The 14,385-nt window shown below is 63.2% G+C and overlaps 1 protein-coding gene across 5 annotated transcripts in view; it reads right to left on the bottom strand.

The window, feature by feature from the left end:
• Positions 1-14,385, bottom strand: part of EPB41L1 (erythrocyte membrane protein band 4.1 like 1) — a 63,927-nt gene that overhangs the window by 12,613 nt on the left and 36,929 nt on the right. For all 5 annotated transcript variants that reach the window (XM_062009483.1, XM_062009482.1, XM_062009479.1 and 2 more), the window contains exons 3-14: positions 14,173-14,357; positions 12,782-12,946; positions 11,767-11,871; positions 11,643-11,685; positions 10,963-11,038; positions 9,675-9,893; positions 9,497-9,584; positions 9,046-9,198; positions 8,285-8,382; positions 8,037-8,212; positions 7,121-7,269; positions 4,534-4,725 (exon numbers count right to left, since the gene is read on the bottom strand). In XM_062009483.1, coding sequence (XP_061865467.1) covers positions 4,534-4,725; positions 7,121-7,269; positions 8,037-8,212; positions 8,285-8,382; positions 9,046-9,198; positions 9,497-9,584; positions 9,675-9,893; positions 10,963-11,038; positions 11,643-11,685; positions 11,767-11,871; positions 12,782-12,946; positions 14,173-14,340 — 1,632 coding nt within the window. In that variant the 5' untranslated portion in view covers positions 14,341-14,357. The remainder of the gene's footprint in view (positions 1-4,533; positions 4,726-7,120; positions 7,270-8,036; positions 8,213-8,284; positions 8,383-9,045; positions 9,199-9,496; positions 9,585-9,674; positions 9,894-10,962; positions 11,039-11,642; positions 11,686-11,766; positions 11,872-12,781; positions 12,947-14,172; positions 14,358-14,385) is intronic.

The following is a 14,385-nucleotide window of genomic DNA, read 5'->3' on the forward strand; positions in this document are numbered from 1 at the left end:
CGGGGGCAGCCCCTGCTCCCGGCACACGGGGGAATGCCCGGCCAGGCTGCCCCCCACAGAGCCCGGCCCAGGCTGCTCCACTGCTCCGGGAGATTTCCCACTCACTGCCTTGTGCTGCTGACTCGCTGAGGAAGGGGGTTGGGACCCTTGTGCTGCGGGTGCTGCGTGCACGGATCCCTCCCTGGATGCACTCCCAAAGGCTCCTGGTGTCGGTTCCGAGCCGAGCCAGCCGCCAGGCTCCGGGAGCAGGGGCGTTTCACTGCCCTTCTCCTCTGCCTCTGCATCTCCCAGGTAGATGATCCTCTGGGTCGCAGAAGCCTCCGAGCTGTCGTCACTCGCCTTCACTTTCATTTTGAGGAGCTCTGTGGCCGTGGCCTCCTGCTCCCTGCAGAGCACCCTACTTTCCCCCTGGGCAGCCTCTGGCCCCAAAGCCTTGGCCCTTTGCCTCTCCTGAAGCTGCTGACATGGCTTGGGTAGTCCTGGCTCACTGGTGCTCGCTTCCTTGCCCTGCCCTTGGGGCTCCTCCTCTGTGCTCTCGGCTGGCAGGCGCTCTGCCTCCCGGCTGGGCTCCCCCCTGGCTTCCTTCTCATAGATCTCATCCTCCCAGACTGACTCAAAATCCTCAGGACTAGCGATCATTTTTGCTCTCGTCCGGGTATCCAGGGCTGCTGCTGCTGCTGGCTCTTGCTGGCCTGCCGTGTCCTTGGCTTTCCCTACTGCCACATCCACCTTCAACGTGCTCATTTTCACCTCTGAGGTACCTGCATGTGCTTCTTCTTTCTTGACTGCCAGAGCTTTCCTTAGAGCTACCGCTTCCAGCCTAGGAGCTTCTCTCTCTATAAATACCCAATGCTCCGAGCCCTGCATTGCAATTGGAGCAAGAAGTTAGCATCAAACATACTGTACCTGACTGCTGATGGCTGCTGCCAGGAGAACAGGAGGCTGATCTGTCTCGGGCAGGGCTGACTGCATCGAGACTATTATTCATGCAGGAGTTGGGGCAGGGTCTATACAAAGAGCCTGGCAACTCGCTGGTGGACAAACGGGGCTGAAAATCAGGGTGCTGATGCTGTGGCGGGGCCTGAGCACCTCTGTCCTCTCCAGGGATCACGTTTTGCTCTGGGCAGTGCCTCACTGACACGTCTGCAACATCTGCAGCTTTGCTGGAAGCTCAGCAGTGGGAACAACGCTCCCAGCAGACACACCAACAGCCATTGGGCATCCCTCATGAAGCTAACCCAGCTGGGACTGCCCGGCCTTCAGCCTTCAGCCGGCTCTAGCAGGCTCCATGAGCAAAGGGTGAGGTGTCACTGCAGACCACAGTCTGTCTTTTGAGTACCTTCACGTTCAGCTCCATCAGGTGCCCTATGTCAGACTGCCAGGAGCATGAGCAAGAAAAGAAACCACCTCCAGGCATCAGAAAAGCCCTTTCCCCTTCCTACCCAATGCTGCAGCTCAGATTCACTCCCAAGATCATCCTTCCCCTCCAGGGACATCTCCCCAGAATCAGTTATTTAGCAGAGGTTTCTAGCAATGCTGAGACCAGGCAGTTCAGAAAATGTAACCTGTGAAGGGTTACCTGTGAAATGAAGGAGAGCAGCACAGGCTTGGCAGCTCTGGCAGCTCCAGGTGCTGCAGCAAGGCCTGAGCAGAGGCCATGGAGCACCCTGGGGCTGGGACACAGGGGGCAGGGGGGTGTGTGCTGCTGCACACCAGTCACTGTTACCACACACGTTTTGCACCCTCCCATGCTCATCCTGCAGGACAGCCTTGCTAAAGGCCTTTGCCCACCTAAACGACTCGTGATTCCATGGTTAAGTGCCAAGAACAGAGCACCAATGAAACCCAACATTCCTAACAGAGGGTAGAAAATAACGCCTGGGGAGACATGGGGAGAAGAGCTGCTGGGCTGAGGCTGCTTGCAGCAGGGGCAGGGCCCAGCCCAGCAAGGAGGGTGGCTGACATCCCCTCCAGCTGTGGGATGGCATCCATGGCACACAGAGCTGTCAGGAGAAGTGTTTGCAGCAACTGCACCCAGAGTGGAACCCTAATAATTGACAGTGGATAAGGGGAAACGGGGCAGAGGGAAGCAGAGACAGAGGGGAGGGAAAAGAAGACGAGATTAGAGGATACAGAGAAAGGAGGAAACCTGGTTACTAGTGGAGGAAGCTCCACAAGTTGGGGAATCAGAAACTGGTGAAAGCCTCTGGCATAAACATGCCATCTCCCAGCTCCTGCCTTCTTTACCAGTTGCCAACAGCTGCATGGGCACGGTGCCCCAGGCCCTGCCCTGGCAGCACCCGGGCACACAGCACATCTCAGGCCTGCCCAGCCCAGGGCTCTGGCCAGGGGCAGGGGCAGGTCTCTGTGGTGCTGGGACAGCTGTGGGGATGGCACACGGGTATCCTCAGTCACACCACACACACAGAAACGCTCCCCTGTGTGCCACAGTGTGCTCCAGCCAGCACAGGCTCGGGCTCTGGCCGTGCTGGTGGGCACTGCCAACGCTGGCAGCTTCTGCACTGACCAAGGGAGAGGACAGGGAGTGCGAGTGGGACAAGCCCTGGCTCTGCTGCCCTGGCCTCACCCGCTCCTGCTCCGCTGCCTTCCCTGGGCACTGCTGGTCCCATGCTGCAGCCTGGCTGCCTCCAGACAGCAGTCTGCTGCCTAGTCTTGGCTGTTCTGGGAAACAATCACCACCCCATGAGATCAACCCTGTAGAGCCTGCACCCTCACCCATGGGCACTGCTGGGGGATGCCAATGGCAGCACCACCCTGCTCTACACAGGCCTGAGCCCAGCGCTTCGGTGCCTCCAGAGATACCCCATTCCAGGCTGCCTGGCCTGGGGAACCACAGCTGCAGCTGAAGAGAAAGGAAAGCACAAGGGCTTGCTAAAGACAACTGTGAGCTGCCTGCCTACACCCAAGGAGTGCTTGCACCACGGGATCAAGCACTGCTCAGGACCCCCAGCGCTGCCTGGGACCCTCAGCACTGCCCAGGACCCCCAGTGTTCCCCAGGACCTCAATGCTGCCTGGGACCCTCAGCGGAGGGGCAGCAGGGCCCTTGCCCAGAGCACAGCCAGCCCTGGGCCCACCGCAGGCTCTGCTGGGAGGCCTTGCCCAGGACCCCGTCTCACAGCCCAGAAGCAGCTGCCAGGGGAGCAGATTTCCCCTGGAGCCCTGTCCTGGGTCAGGATCCTGCCCATCACTGGAGAGGGAACTGCCCGGGGGGCAGCGAGTGGCCTGGGCTCTGTCAGAGGGCAGGAGTCACCTCACAGGGACCTGGGGCAAACTGTGAGAACCAGGGGTGTGGAGAGGAGGAAGATGAGGACAACCTCAGGAGAGGAGACAAGGCTTTTCTGTGTGAAAGACTCCATGCTTAGGGAAGCTCCGTGCTCAGATGCAAAACCGTCTAAGGTGTCCTCTTCCATCGTCTGTGTCAGCACGGAAACCCCAGACCCAGGGCAAAGAGACAGAGAGACAGAGACAGGGAGAGAAGAGAGAGACAGGGAGAGAGAAAGAGAGAACATGAGAAGGAATGAAAGAACAAATGGCTGGTGGGTAGGTGGATGGATGGACGGAGGGGTGGATGAGTGAAGGAAGAGGTCACAGCCACACCAGCTCTGGATGCTCCATTGACATCTCTGCACTTCATGTATTTGTTTATACAAGACACGTGGGGTGAAGTCCCTCTGGCCAGGTCAGTGCTGTGAGCTCACCTCTGCCAGGGCCATCCTGCAGCTCACCACCGGGGACAGCAGGCACATGTGCACACCGGGAATGCCCTGAGAGCCCCTGGACCCCCCAGCCCAGCCCCCCACACCCCCTTGCAGCTCAGCCCCACGTCAGCACCTGCTCTGCAAGACGGTGCCCCAGGGGAGCCAGGGCCCCGCGCATGGCGTTCGCCCTGCCTGGAGAGCACACCATGGACGGGAGGGCACTGAGGGGCCCCAGCAGGGAGAGGGCATCTGGGCTGGCAGCAGGGATGGCCCTGCCACAGGCTGCCTGTACTGAGCCACCCAGGCACCCAGCGCCACGGGGCGCCCATCTGTGCCCACACGCAGCTCTGGGGGCTCCGCAGCCCCGGTGCCACCCCCAGCCCTGGTGCCACCCCCAGTCCCGGTGCCACTCCCAGCCCTGTCCCTCACACCATGGGGTACCCAGCCCTGCCTGGTGGGGCTCTGGGCAAGAGCTGCTCCAGCACTGACAGGCAGCAGCCCCAGCAGCATGAGGGGTAAGGAAAGGCCCATCCACAGGCCACCAAAGCCACAGATCAACTCTCAGCTACCCCCAACCTCCAGAGAAGTGCAAGCCCATGCAGTGCCTGGGCACAAGGGCACATGGGTACCAGCAGCATGAGAAGGGTTAACTCACTATCAAACTGAGGGATGAGGGCCTGGCCCCTCACTCCTCCCCTGGTCCCCAGCCCAACACCTCTGCAAGGCTCCCCCAGGGAGGCAGAGAGCCCAACAGCTGGGGAACACTTCCCCGAACAACCTGATCCCCTCCACGAGAGACGCGGCAAAACAAACCTCGCTGGCCTTTTCTGGGGTTCCCTTTGGTGTTTCATCCTCATGCTTGGGTGAGGAAGAGGCTGGTGAGGAAGGCAGCCTCCTGTCCCGGTCCCTGTGAACCAGCTTGCTGTTGGGCTCCTTCAGGGTCCGTTTCAGCTCGTTGATGCTGGCCTGGTGCTTCAGCAAAACATCCTCTGGTTTGTCTAAAAACTTGGGGAAGGAGAGAGGAAGAGAACTGTGACTAAAGCACCAGCTGAGGCAAAACGAGACGCATGGGGCACCGGGAGGGTTCGCTTCACACCGGGCTTCAATGTAGGGTATGGAGAGACAAATGAACAGTGTCTGAGCGCCTTGGCCTGCAGTTCTCAATGGGAAGGGAGCAGCAACAAGGCAGGACGTGCCCAAGGCGTGTGGCAGCCGTGTGCAGGCTTCCCTGTGTGGCGCAGCACGGCCAGCACGGGGCACGCCAGACCCGCTGCAGGGCGAGAGCGGATGGGCCCTGCGGAAACGCCACCCCAGCCAGGCAGGAGCCGTGCTCCTGGCGCCGCTCCCGGGGGGCTCCTGCTGCGGGGCAGGAGGTTGGGGCTGCTGAGACACACCGGCGTGGATGCCGGGGCCGGCGTCGGAGCCGCGTTCCGTGGCGCGCAGCAGCAGCCTGGCTGTCCCCGGCCTGCGCAGAGGTGGGCAAACGGGCTCAGAGCCAGAGCCCCGCTCTGCTTCCAGCTCAAACCTCTTGGAAGGTTCGAAAGGAGTCACCTCAAACACCTCCCTGCTGTGTCTCCTCAGCTACAGCCCAGAGATCCCAAGAGGGTCCCACGAAAGCCCCACCCCAGTGTTCCAGCTGCTGGAGGCTCAGCGCAGCTCCTGAGCCCCCTCCCCACGGCCCAAGCGCTTCGTGGTTTGCCCACCTCTGGGCTGGGGGTCCCGGGAGGCAGCGCATGCACATGCAGCGGGGAAGCGATGAGGCGGCGCGGGGGGGACGGGGCCGCTGCCCGCTGCCCGGCAGGGTCTGCCCAGGGATGGCGGCGGCTGTGCCAGCACGGCAGAGCCCGCAGCCTGGCCTGTGCCCGCCCCCATCAACAGCTCCAATGAGGATCTGTGTCCCAGTGAAAGCGAAAGCGATGGCTCTGGGCAGTCGCTGTGGATTTTAGGCTGGGATGAATCGTCCCTGACGGGGGGCACCGTGGGCATGGGAGTCTGTGCAGGGGAGGGCACAGCCTCCCCCTTCTGTGCCACAGCCTGCTCTCGGGTCGGGTAGAGGCTCAGTGTCAGTGCCAGTGCTTGTCCCCACAGACAGCTGAGGTGGTGCTGAAGGCAGCCGGGGGAATCATTTGGCCCTGATGCGGCAGGATGGAGGCTGCAACACTGTGAAGAGCTCCAGTGAGGCAGAGCCACGCTGCAAGAGTGGGGCTGTGGCATCAGGGTCTGCAGGAGCAGGGCTGTGGGATCTGGGGCTGCTGAATGAGGGGCTGCAGGAGCTGGGCTGCAGTAGTGGGGCTGCAGGAGCAGGGCTGCAGGAGCAGGGCTATGGGATCAGGGGCTGCAGGAGCAGGGCTGCAGGGGTGCAGAGCCGCCAGGCAGGGCAGGGGACGCAGGCAGTTTGCATCAGGCAGAAGCAGAGCGTGGGTTGGGGCGGCAGCGGGAGCGACAGGAGCAGCCTCCCTGGGAGAGCCGGGGCCACAGGGCCACACGAGCAGACACGAGGCGAGGACACAGCAGTCAGGGACATGAGCAAGAGCCAGGTCTTCCTAATGGGCCAAGGACTTGGCCAAGGGCCTGGCTGTTGTGCCCTGGGAGGGCTCCTGCCACGCAGACATCAGGACTACCTTACTTAGTGGGATAGAAGATGCCGTGTGTGCCGGGGCAGACCCCCCATCTCTCTGCTCATCGGGCTTCTCTAATGTCCAAGCCCCTGCCCCAGGGCATCTTTTATCCCAGTAAATAGAGTGAGACACAGTGTTGCTTTGGAGAGGATGACAATATGATGCACCAATGAGGACTAAGATACTCCAGAGAGATAATACCTCCTGCTTGTGCCTGGGGGTTGTTTCGTGCTCCGGCTGGCAGCAAAGAGAGGGTTAAAAGTAACCAGCAGGGTCAGTCCAGGGAACTTGTCACAAACATCACAGTTAAGCTGATGGGCAAGGGCAAAGAGGACCAACCCCCCTCCCCTCGAAGTTGGGACTGAGGTGGACTGGGGTCCCTGGGCCAGCCTGGGTCGGGGCAGGGGGCGGGTGGGCTGTGGCCACGCAGTGGCTGGCACAAGTGGGCACCAGCGTGCCCAGCCTGTCCCCATCCCCGTCCCCAACCTTGCCCTGGAGCGGGGCTGCTCCCAGGTCCAGCCCTCGCCAGGGGACGAGCCTCTCCTAGAGGGTGCTGAGGAATCAAGAGTTGAGTGGAGCTCCTGTGACAGCCTCATTTCCACCACTGAGGCCGAAAGCCACATCCCGGCGGCGCCACCAGCCTGAGGCACGGCCAGCGGAGAAGGGGCTGCAGGGGCCCGTGCCCGAGGTGACCCCTCCTGCCCGCAGCCCAGCCCCGCTGCCTGTCTGCTCCAGCGTGTGCCATCACACCCCTCCGCCCTCCTCTGCTGCCTCCTCTGTACCTTCAGCTCCTTGATCTTGGTTGGCGTCGTCACCTCCTCGTCCTCCGTCTCAGACCGTCTCCTGCTGCCAAACTCACCGTCCTCATCCCGCTTCTCGCCCTCCGCCTCGGCGTCGTGGTTCTCGCTGACGGAGGCCGGGCGCGAGAACTCTGCCCGTGGGGAGAGCCCGGGTCACGCCGGCCCTGCCGCCGCCAGCCCCCACCCTGCCAGCCCAGGCCATGGGACATGGGCCCTACCTCTGCCCAGGCCATGGGACATGGGCTCTACCTCTGCCCAGGCTGTGGGACGTGGGCCCTACCTCTGCCCAGCTGTGGGACATGGGCCCTACCTCTACCCAGGACATGGGACATGGGCTCTACCTCTGCCCAGGCCATGGGACATGGGCCCTACCTCCATCCAGGCTGTGGGACATGGGCCCTACCTCTACCCAGGACATGGGACATGGGCCCTACCTCTGCCCAGGACATGGGACACGGGCTCTACCTCTGTCCAGCTGTGGGACATGGGCCCTACCTCTACCCAGGACATGGGACATGGGCCCTACCTCTGCCCAGGACATGGGACACGGGCTCTACCTCTGCCCAAGCTGTGGGACATGGGCCCTACCTCTGCCCAGGACATGGGACATGGGCCCTACCTCTGCCCAGGCTGTGGGACATGGGCTCTACCTCTGCCCAGGCCGTGGGACATGGGCCCTACCTCTGCCCAGGCTGTGGGACATGGGCCCTACCTCTGCCCAGGCTGTGGGACATGGGCCCTACCTCTGCCCAGGCTGTGGGACATGGGCTCTACCTCTGCCCAGGCCGTGGGACATGGGCCCTACCTCTGCCCAGGCTGTGGGACATGGGCCCTACCTCTGCCCAGGACATGGGACATGGGCCCTACCTCTGCCCAGGACACGGGACACGGGCCCTACCTCCGTCCAGGCTGCGGGACATGGTGTAGCGCTTGCTGGAGGAGCGCTCGAAGAAGGGCGCGGGGCGGTCGATGAGGGCACTGGCCTGGCGCGTCTGCGCCTGCGTGCGCCCGCTGTAGCGGAACTTGGAGCCCATCACCAGGAAACCCTTCGGGGGAGGCTCCGGGGACACCAGCCTGAGGGGAGAGCAGAGCGTCGGCCACGGGCACCGGCAGGGGCCGGGGCACGGGCTGGGGACGCTCCCTCACCTGAAGAAGGTGTGGTGCTCGATGCAGACCTTCCAGAGGCGCTTGGCAGAGCGGTGGTTGGGCAGCTTGAAGCCGATGGTGCTCTCAAACTGCTCGTACTTGGGGGAGACAGAGAAAGGCCGTTACAGATCCTGCCTGAGGGAACGTGATGGACGGGATCTGTCCTGCCCAGGCGCTGGGGTTCCCCTGGCAGGAGCACAAAGAGCCTTCTCCCGTGCCCAGCCCCTCTGGCTGCTGGGATCACACCCCCACACTTTTGGTCTAAGCACTTTCCTCAACTGTAAATGGCTTTTCAGGGCATAAGAAATTCCTTCAAGAGACAAAAAGCTTTTCCAGCTCGTTGTGGCGAGAGGTCATCACCCTCCAAGTGAGATGCAGTGTCCAGGCTCTCCTGCCTGCTGCGAAGCATGGGGGGAAACTCATTCTCCCATCAGTGCACATAGACATGAAAATAAAGCCAGCAAAGCAACCAAAGAAAGCTTCTTGATGCTTTGTTGTGAGAAGACCCATCAGAAACAGCCCTGCACCCCTCTTCCTGGGCAAGCTCCCTGCGCCTGCGAGTCACAGCATCTGGAGAGGGGGGAATGAGCCTGGGGTGCTCTTGGCCTGCTGAAGGCACTTGAGAAAATGGGAGCACAACGAGAGCACTTGCTGAAAGCTCTCATATGCAACAGGAGACGTGCCAGGCCAGTCCTTAGCTTAAGGCCCTCGGTGCAGAGGCCAGCACCACCCGGCCCAGCATCCCCTGCCACAGCACCCACCTCGCCCGGGCGGATCTTGATGTAGAAGTTGCTCCTCTTGTAGGAGATTTTGAGGATCTTGGGCCAGGCGAAGCGGTTGATCCTCAGCCGGTCCCTGTAGATGAGGAGGCCGTTGGCACAGACGCCCAGCATGATGTCGATGCCCTCAGAGTCCTGGAGGAGGCAAGAGGGACAGGAGGGGTCTGTGAGGCGGCCAAGAGAGAACCAGCCTGGGCAGCAGTGCCAGGCGCCTCGTGTGCCGCGCCACTACAGGGACCGGCTGACAGAGAGCCCAGCGGATCACAGGCTCCCTGGTGCTGGACCTCTGCAGCTCCCCTGGTGTGACACAGGGCCACCCAGAGCCGTGTCCTTTTTGACCCTTGGCCGCAGGAGGAAGGGGCTGGGCAGGGAGGGGTGTGCAGGCAGCTGGGGTGGCACCGGCTCCCGCTCTGGCAGCCCCACAGCCCCATACCTTGGCGTGGTGCAGGTCCACCCCGTACATGGAGAGCTTCTTGGCGTTCTCCAGGAAGTGGATCTCGGCTTCCCCGGGGGTCATTCCCCTGCAGCAAACAGACAGGGGCAGGGCTGGCTGCGTGCCCCGCGGGCCGGCTGCCCGGTGCCCTCGTCGCCAGCAGCCCGCCGGGGCTCACCGGTAGGTCTTGTGCAGCTCCATGATGCGCTCCTCCAGCTCCCGCGTCTGGTTGGGGGCGAAGCGCAGCTCGCTCACGTAGTTGCCCACGTGCTCCTCGGCGTCGTAGTCGCCCAGCTCGGCCTGCACGGCGTAGGAGCCCAGCAGGGCGTGTGTGACGAAGGAGCAGGGCAGGCGCCCCGTGATGATGTCTGCGCGCAGCTGCAGGCACAGGTAGTATCTGCAGGAGGGGCAGAGGGTGAGGGTGGGGAGAGGAGCGTGTCTGGAGCAGGCTGGGCCTTCCCGGGAAGCAGCACAGTGCATCCGCCTCACATCGCTCTCCACGGGCACTGCCACCCCACACAGCCCCTCCTGGACCTGCTCTGTGACCCAGATGTGCCCCTTGCAGCCGGAGGGCAGCGAGCCCTGCCCCAGTCACCCAAATCCTGTCCCAGCCACTCACATCCTGCCCCAGACACCCAAATCCTGCCCCAGCTGCTCACATCCTGCCCCAGCCATCCAAATCCAGCCCCAGCCACTCACATCCTACCCCAGCCACCCAAATCCTGCCCCAGCTGCTCACATCCTGCCCCGGCCACCCAAATCCTGCCCCGGCCGCTCACATCCTGCCCCAGCCACCCACATCCTGCCCCAGCCACCCAAATCCTGCCCCAGTCACCCAAATCCTGCCCCAGTCACCCACATCCTGCCCCAGTCACCCACATCCTGCCCCAGTCGCTCACATCCTGCCCCAGTCGCTCACATCCTGCCCCAGCCGCCCAAATCCTGCCCCAGCCACCCAAATCCTGCCCCAGCCGCCCAAATCCTGCCCCAGCTGCTCACATCCTGCCCCAGCCGCCCACATCCTGCCCCAGCTGCTCACATCCTGCCCCAGTCACCCAAATCCTGCCCCAGCCGCCCACATCCTGCCCCAGCCACCCAAATCCTGCCCCAGCCGCCCAAATCCTGCCCCAGCTGCTCACATCCTGCCCCAGCCGCCCACATCCTGCCCCAGCTGCTCACATCCTGCCCCAGCCACCCAAATCCTGCCCCAGCCACCCAAATCCTGCCCCAGACATCCAAATCCTGCCCCAGCCACCCAAATCCTGCCCCAGTCACCCAAATCCTGCCCCAGCCACCCAAATCCTGCCCCAGTCACCCAAATCCTGCCCCAGCCATCCAAATCCTGCCCCAGCTGCCCAAATCCTGCCGCAGTTGCCCACGTCCTGCCCTGGCCCCGCCCCTCCACACACTCCCAGCCATTCCCCTGAGCTGCCCCAGCAGCTCTGCCCACAGAGGGTGGTCCTCACCTTGTGATGTCCTCCGTGAGCTGGGCAGGGTCTGGGGGGTAAAACTTTACAGTGAAGGCGAAGTTCCAGGGCCCACCTAGGGAGGGGAGAGAGTTGTAGAGGCAGCACCCACACCAGCTGCATCCCAGCCTGCAGGAGCATCTGGGCACCCACTAACGGCCCCACTGCTCTCCCCAAGCTTGGCACAGGGCAGGGACAAGGGGGTCTGGAGGCTGCTGGGGCAACAGCCATCAGGACACCAGCATGACTTGGTCAATCCTCCCCAAACAGCTGCAGAGCAAAAAGCATCACAGCCTCAGGAGCCGTCAGCTCAGCGTGACCAGCGTCACAGCAAAGGCCTCACGTGCCCCAGCAGGTCACACCCCTGGTGACGGCCCTTCTGCCGCCCCAGCAAGGCAGCATCACGGCCAAAGGCACCCCAGGATCTGCCCCTGCAGCCCCCCACCCCTGCCCTCCCTGCTCAGGGCAGGTGAGGATCGCTCCCAGGCTGCCAGCTCTGCAGTGGCACAGAGAGGGGCCTTTGCCTCTATGCCTGGCGTGAGTAAGAGTCAGGTAACGGGCAGCTGAAGGAGCAGCAGCAGCCCCGTGTCAGCCCAGCTGACACAAGGCCTCTCCAGGGCAGGGGGACAGGGACAGTCCAGCCACCCACTGCCCTGGATGGACCCTCCCCGGGCACTTACTGCGGATCTGCTTCTTGATCTCCTTGGAGGGGTCCAGCCAGTTCTGCAACAAGGAGGGAGAAGGTCAGGGGGGCTCCCACCATGGAGAGGGTGGCTGCAGAGGGACTCCCTTGCTGCTGCTCACCTTTTGGCTGTCTGAGTCGCAGAAGGTGAGGCCGAAGTAGTCCTTCTCCAGGAGGTTGAGGTGCTCACACACTAAGTCAAAGAGCACCTGGCCTCGGGCGTGCTTCTGTCAGGGACACGGAGACACTGATGGTGATGCAGCTCCTCGTGCTCCCACAGCCCCGCTGCCGAGGGCCAGGGCAGCCCCGTCCCCCAGCACCCACCCACGGGTGACGGGTGCCGTTGGGTGCAGCCGTCTCGCCAGGGGACACCCAGGCAGTGCCAGGGCTGCGGGGCCGGGGCACGGTCGAGCCTGGCCAGGGCAGTGCAGGCAGCGGGTCCCACAGGCCCTGGGGCCCCCCGGCTCATCCCTGTCACGCCAGGAGACAGCGATGCCAAACCAGAGAAGGGTCTGGCCAGCCCAGCTGCCTCTGCTCAAGACCACGGCTGGGACAAACAAGTGCCCGTGGGACAATCTCCTTCCCCACACGCTCCCCAGGAGCAGGGGTGGGTCCTGAACAGCCTCTGGCATTGTAAAGTGAAGATGCTGGTCCGATGCCACAGGGCAGAGCACAGAGCACAGCAGTGCTGCCCTCCCAGCCCACAGGCAGGAGACAGCAGCCAGGGCTGGGGATGGAGACAGGCACGTGCCCCCACAGCAGGGCCACGGCACCCTCCCACAAAACCTGCCTCAGCTCCTCATCTCATCCTGGGTCTCTCCCAGCCTGTCCCAGAAGGGAGAGGTCCTGCACTGCCAGTGACCCATGGAGCCTCACAGCATCTCCCGTGCCAAGGTGGCCACTGGCAGAGCTCAGGCCTCTCTGTCTCTCCCTACAGCCGTGGCCATCGCCAGGGAAAGGTGCTGCACTGTACGTGTCCCTGCCAGGCGCTGCTAATGCTCTTCCTAGGAGAGAGGGATGGCAAAGGTGTCGTTGGCAGAGTTCTTACACAGGGGACTGGCTGGGCTGGGCAGGGTCCCTGCTCTGGGTCATGTCCCCTCCCGGGTGTCAGTGCAGCCCCCTGATGCTGGGACTCACCTCCACTTCACACTCGTACTCAGAGGCGTCGAGCAGGGTGACTCTGCAGAGCGCACTCTTCACTTTCTTGGTGGTTTTCTGGGGTGACTTCTGGGTCTTGCTGGGGGTTGTTTTGTCAGAGAGCCCATCTGTCTCACTGTAGTCCTTCTCCTCCATCTCTGCGCCCTGGATCGGGACACGCACAGGGTTACCCAGCACCAGGGCAGGCAGGTGGGGAAAGCCCCCGAGGGCAGGCAGAGGGGGCAGCTGGCAGCAGGGAGGCTGATGACCCCAGGGAGGCCTCAGCCAGCCCCAGTGCCCCCAGCCCATGTTGCCAGCACCACTAGGGTCTGTGGGAAACAGATGCCTACGGGCCTGGGGTTGGTTTGGCACCTGAACCCCGGATGGCCCCACTGCCAGTGCAGTGCCAGGACAGCACAGTGCCAGTGCACAGCTCAGCTCCAGGGCAGCACAGTCCCAGTGCACAGCTTAGCTGCAGGGCATCACAGTGACAGTGCACAGCTCAGCTCCAGGGCAGCACAGTGCCAGTGCACAGCTCAGCTGCAGGGCATCACAGTGCCAGTGCACAGCTCAGCTCCTTGGCAGCACGGTGCCAGTGCACAGCTCAGCTGCAGGGCATCACAGTGCCAGTGCACAGCTCAGCTCCAGGGCAGCACAGTGACAGTGCACAGCTCAGCTGCAGGGCATCACAGTGCCAGTGCACAGCTCAGCTCCAGGGCAGCACAGTGACAGTGCACAGCTCAGCTGCAGGGCATCACAGTGACAGTGCACAGCTCAGCTCCTTGGCAGCACGGTGCCAGTGCACAGCTCAGCTGCAGGGCATCACAGTGCCAGTGCACAGCTCAGCTCCAGGGCAGCACAGTGACAGTGCACAGCTCAGCTCCTCAGCATCCCCCCAACTGACAGCAGGATGCAGCTGCTGCTCTGGGCCTACCAGTTTGGTCCCAGGACAGGGGGCCACCCGCTCACCCCACAGCCACAGCAGTGCCATGTCCAGCACAGCCCTGCTCCTCTGCCCATCCTGCTGCAGGGACCCCAGGGCAGCTGCAGGCAGAGCACAAACCCTGCCCTGGGTTCTCAGCACAAGGGAGCTTGTCCCCTCAGTGGGCTCCCTTCAGCCCCCACGCTGCAGGACACAGCGTGGGCAGCAGAGGCAGGGGACACAGTATGGGCAGCACAGGGTTATGATGTGGGCAGCTCAGGGATATGATGTGGGCAGCTCAGGGAAGGGACACGGTGTGGGCAGCTCAGGGATATGATGTGGGCAGCTCAGGGAAGGGACACAGTATGGGCAGCACAGGGATATGATGTGGGCAGCTCAGGGATATGATGTGGGCAGCTCAGGGTCCCAGCCCCTGGCACGGGGCAGCTCCCGGCTGCCAGCCACCCACCGGCTCCGTACTTCGGGCATCGGCCTGTGCCCCGGGCTTCTCGCTGGCCTCGGCGTCGCGGGCGGCTGCGGGAGCCCCGTGTGCAGCCTCCTGCTGCTGCTGCTGCTGCTGCTGAGCCTCCTCCTGCGCGTTCCTCACCTCTGAGCCCGGGCCCGTCTCCGTCGTCATGGCCCCTGGTGCCAGCCCTGCCAAACACACAGGCACACACAGCAG

Source organism: Colius striatus, chromosome 16, assembly GCF_028858725.1.
Source record: "Colius striatus isolate bColStr4 chromosome 16, bColStr4.1.hap1, whole genome shotgun sequence".
Classification (NCBI taxonomy): Eukaryota; Metazoa; Chordata; class Aves; order Coliiformes; family Coliidae; genus Colius; species Colius striatus.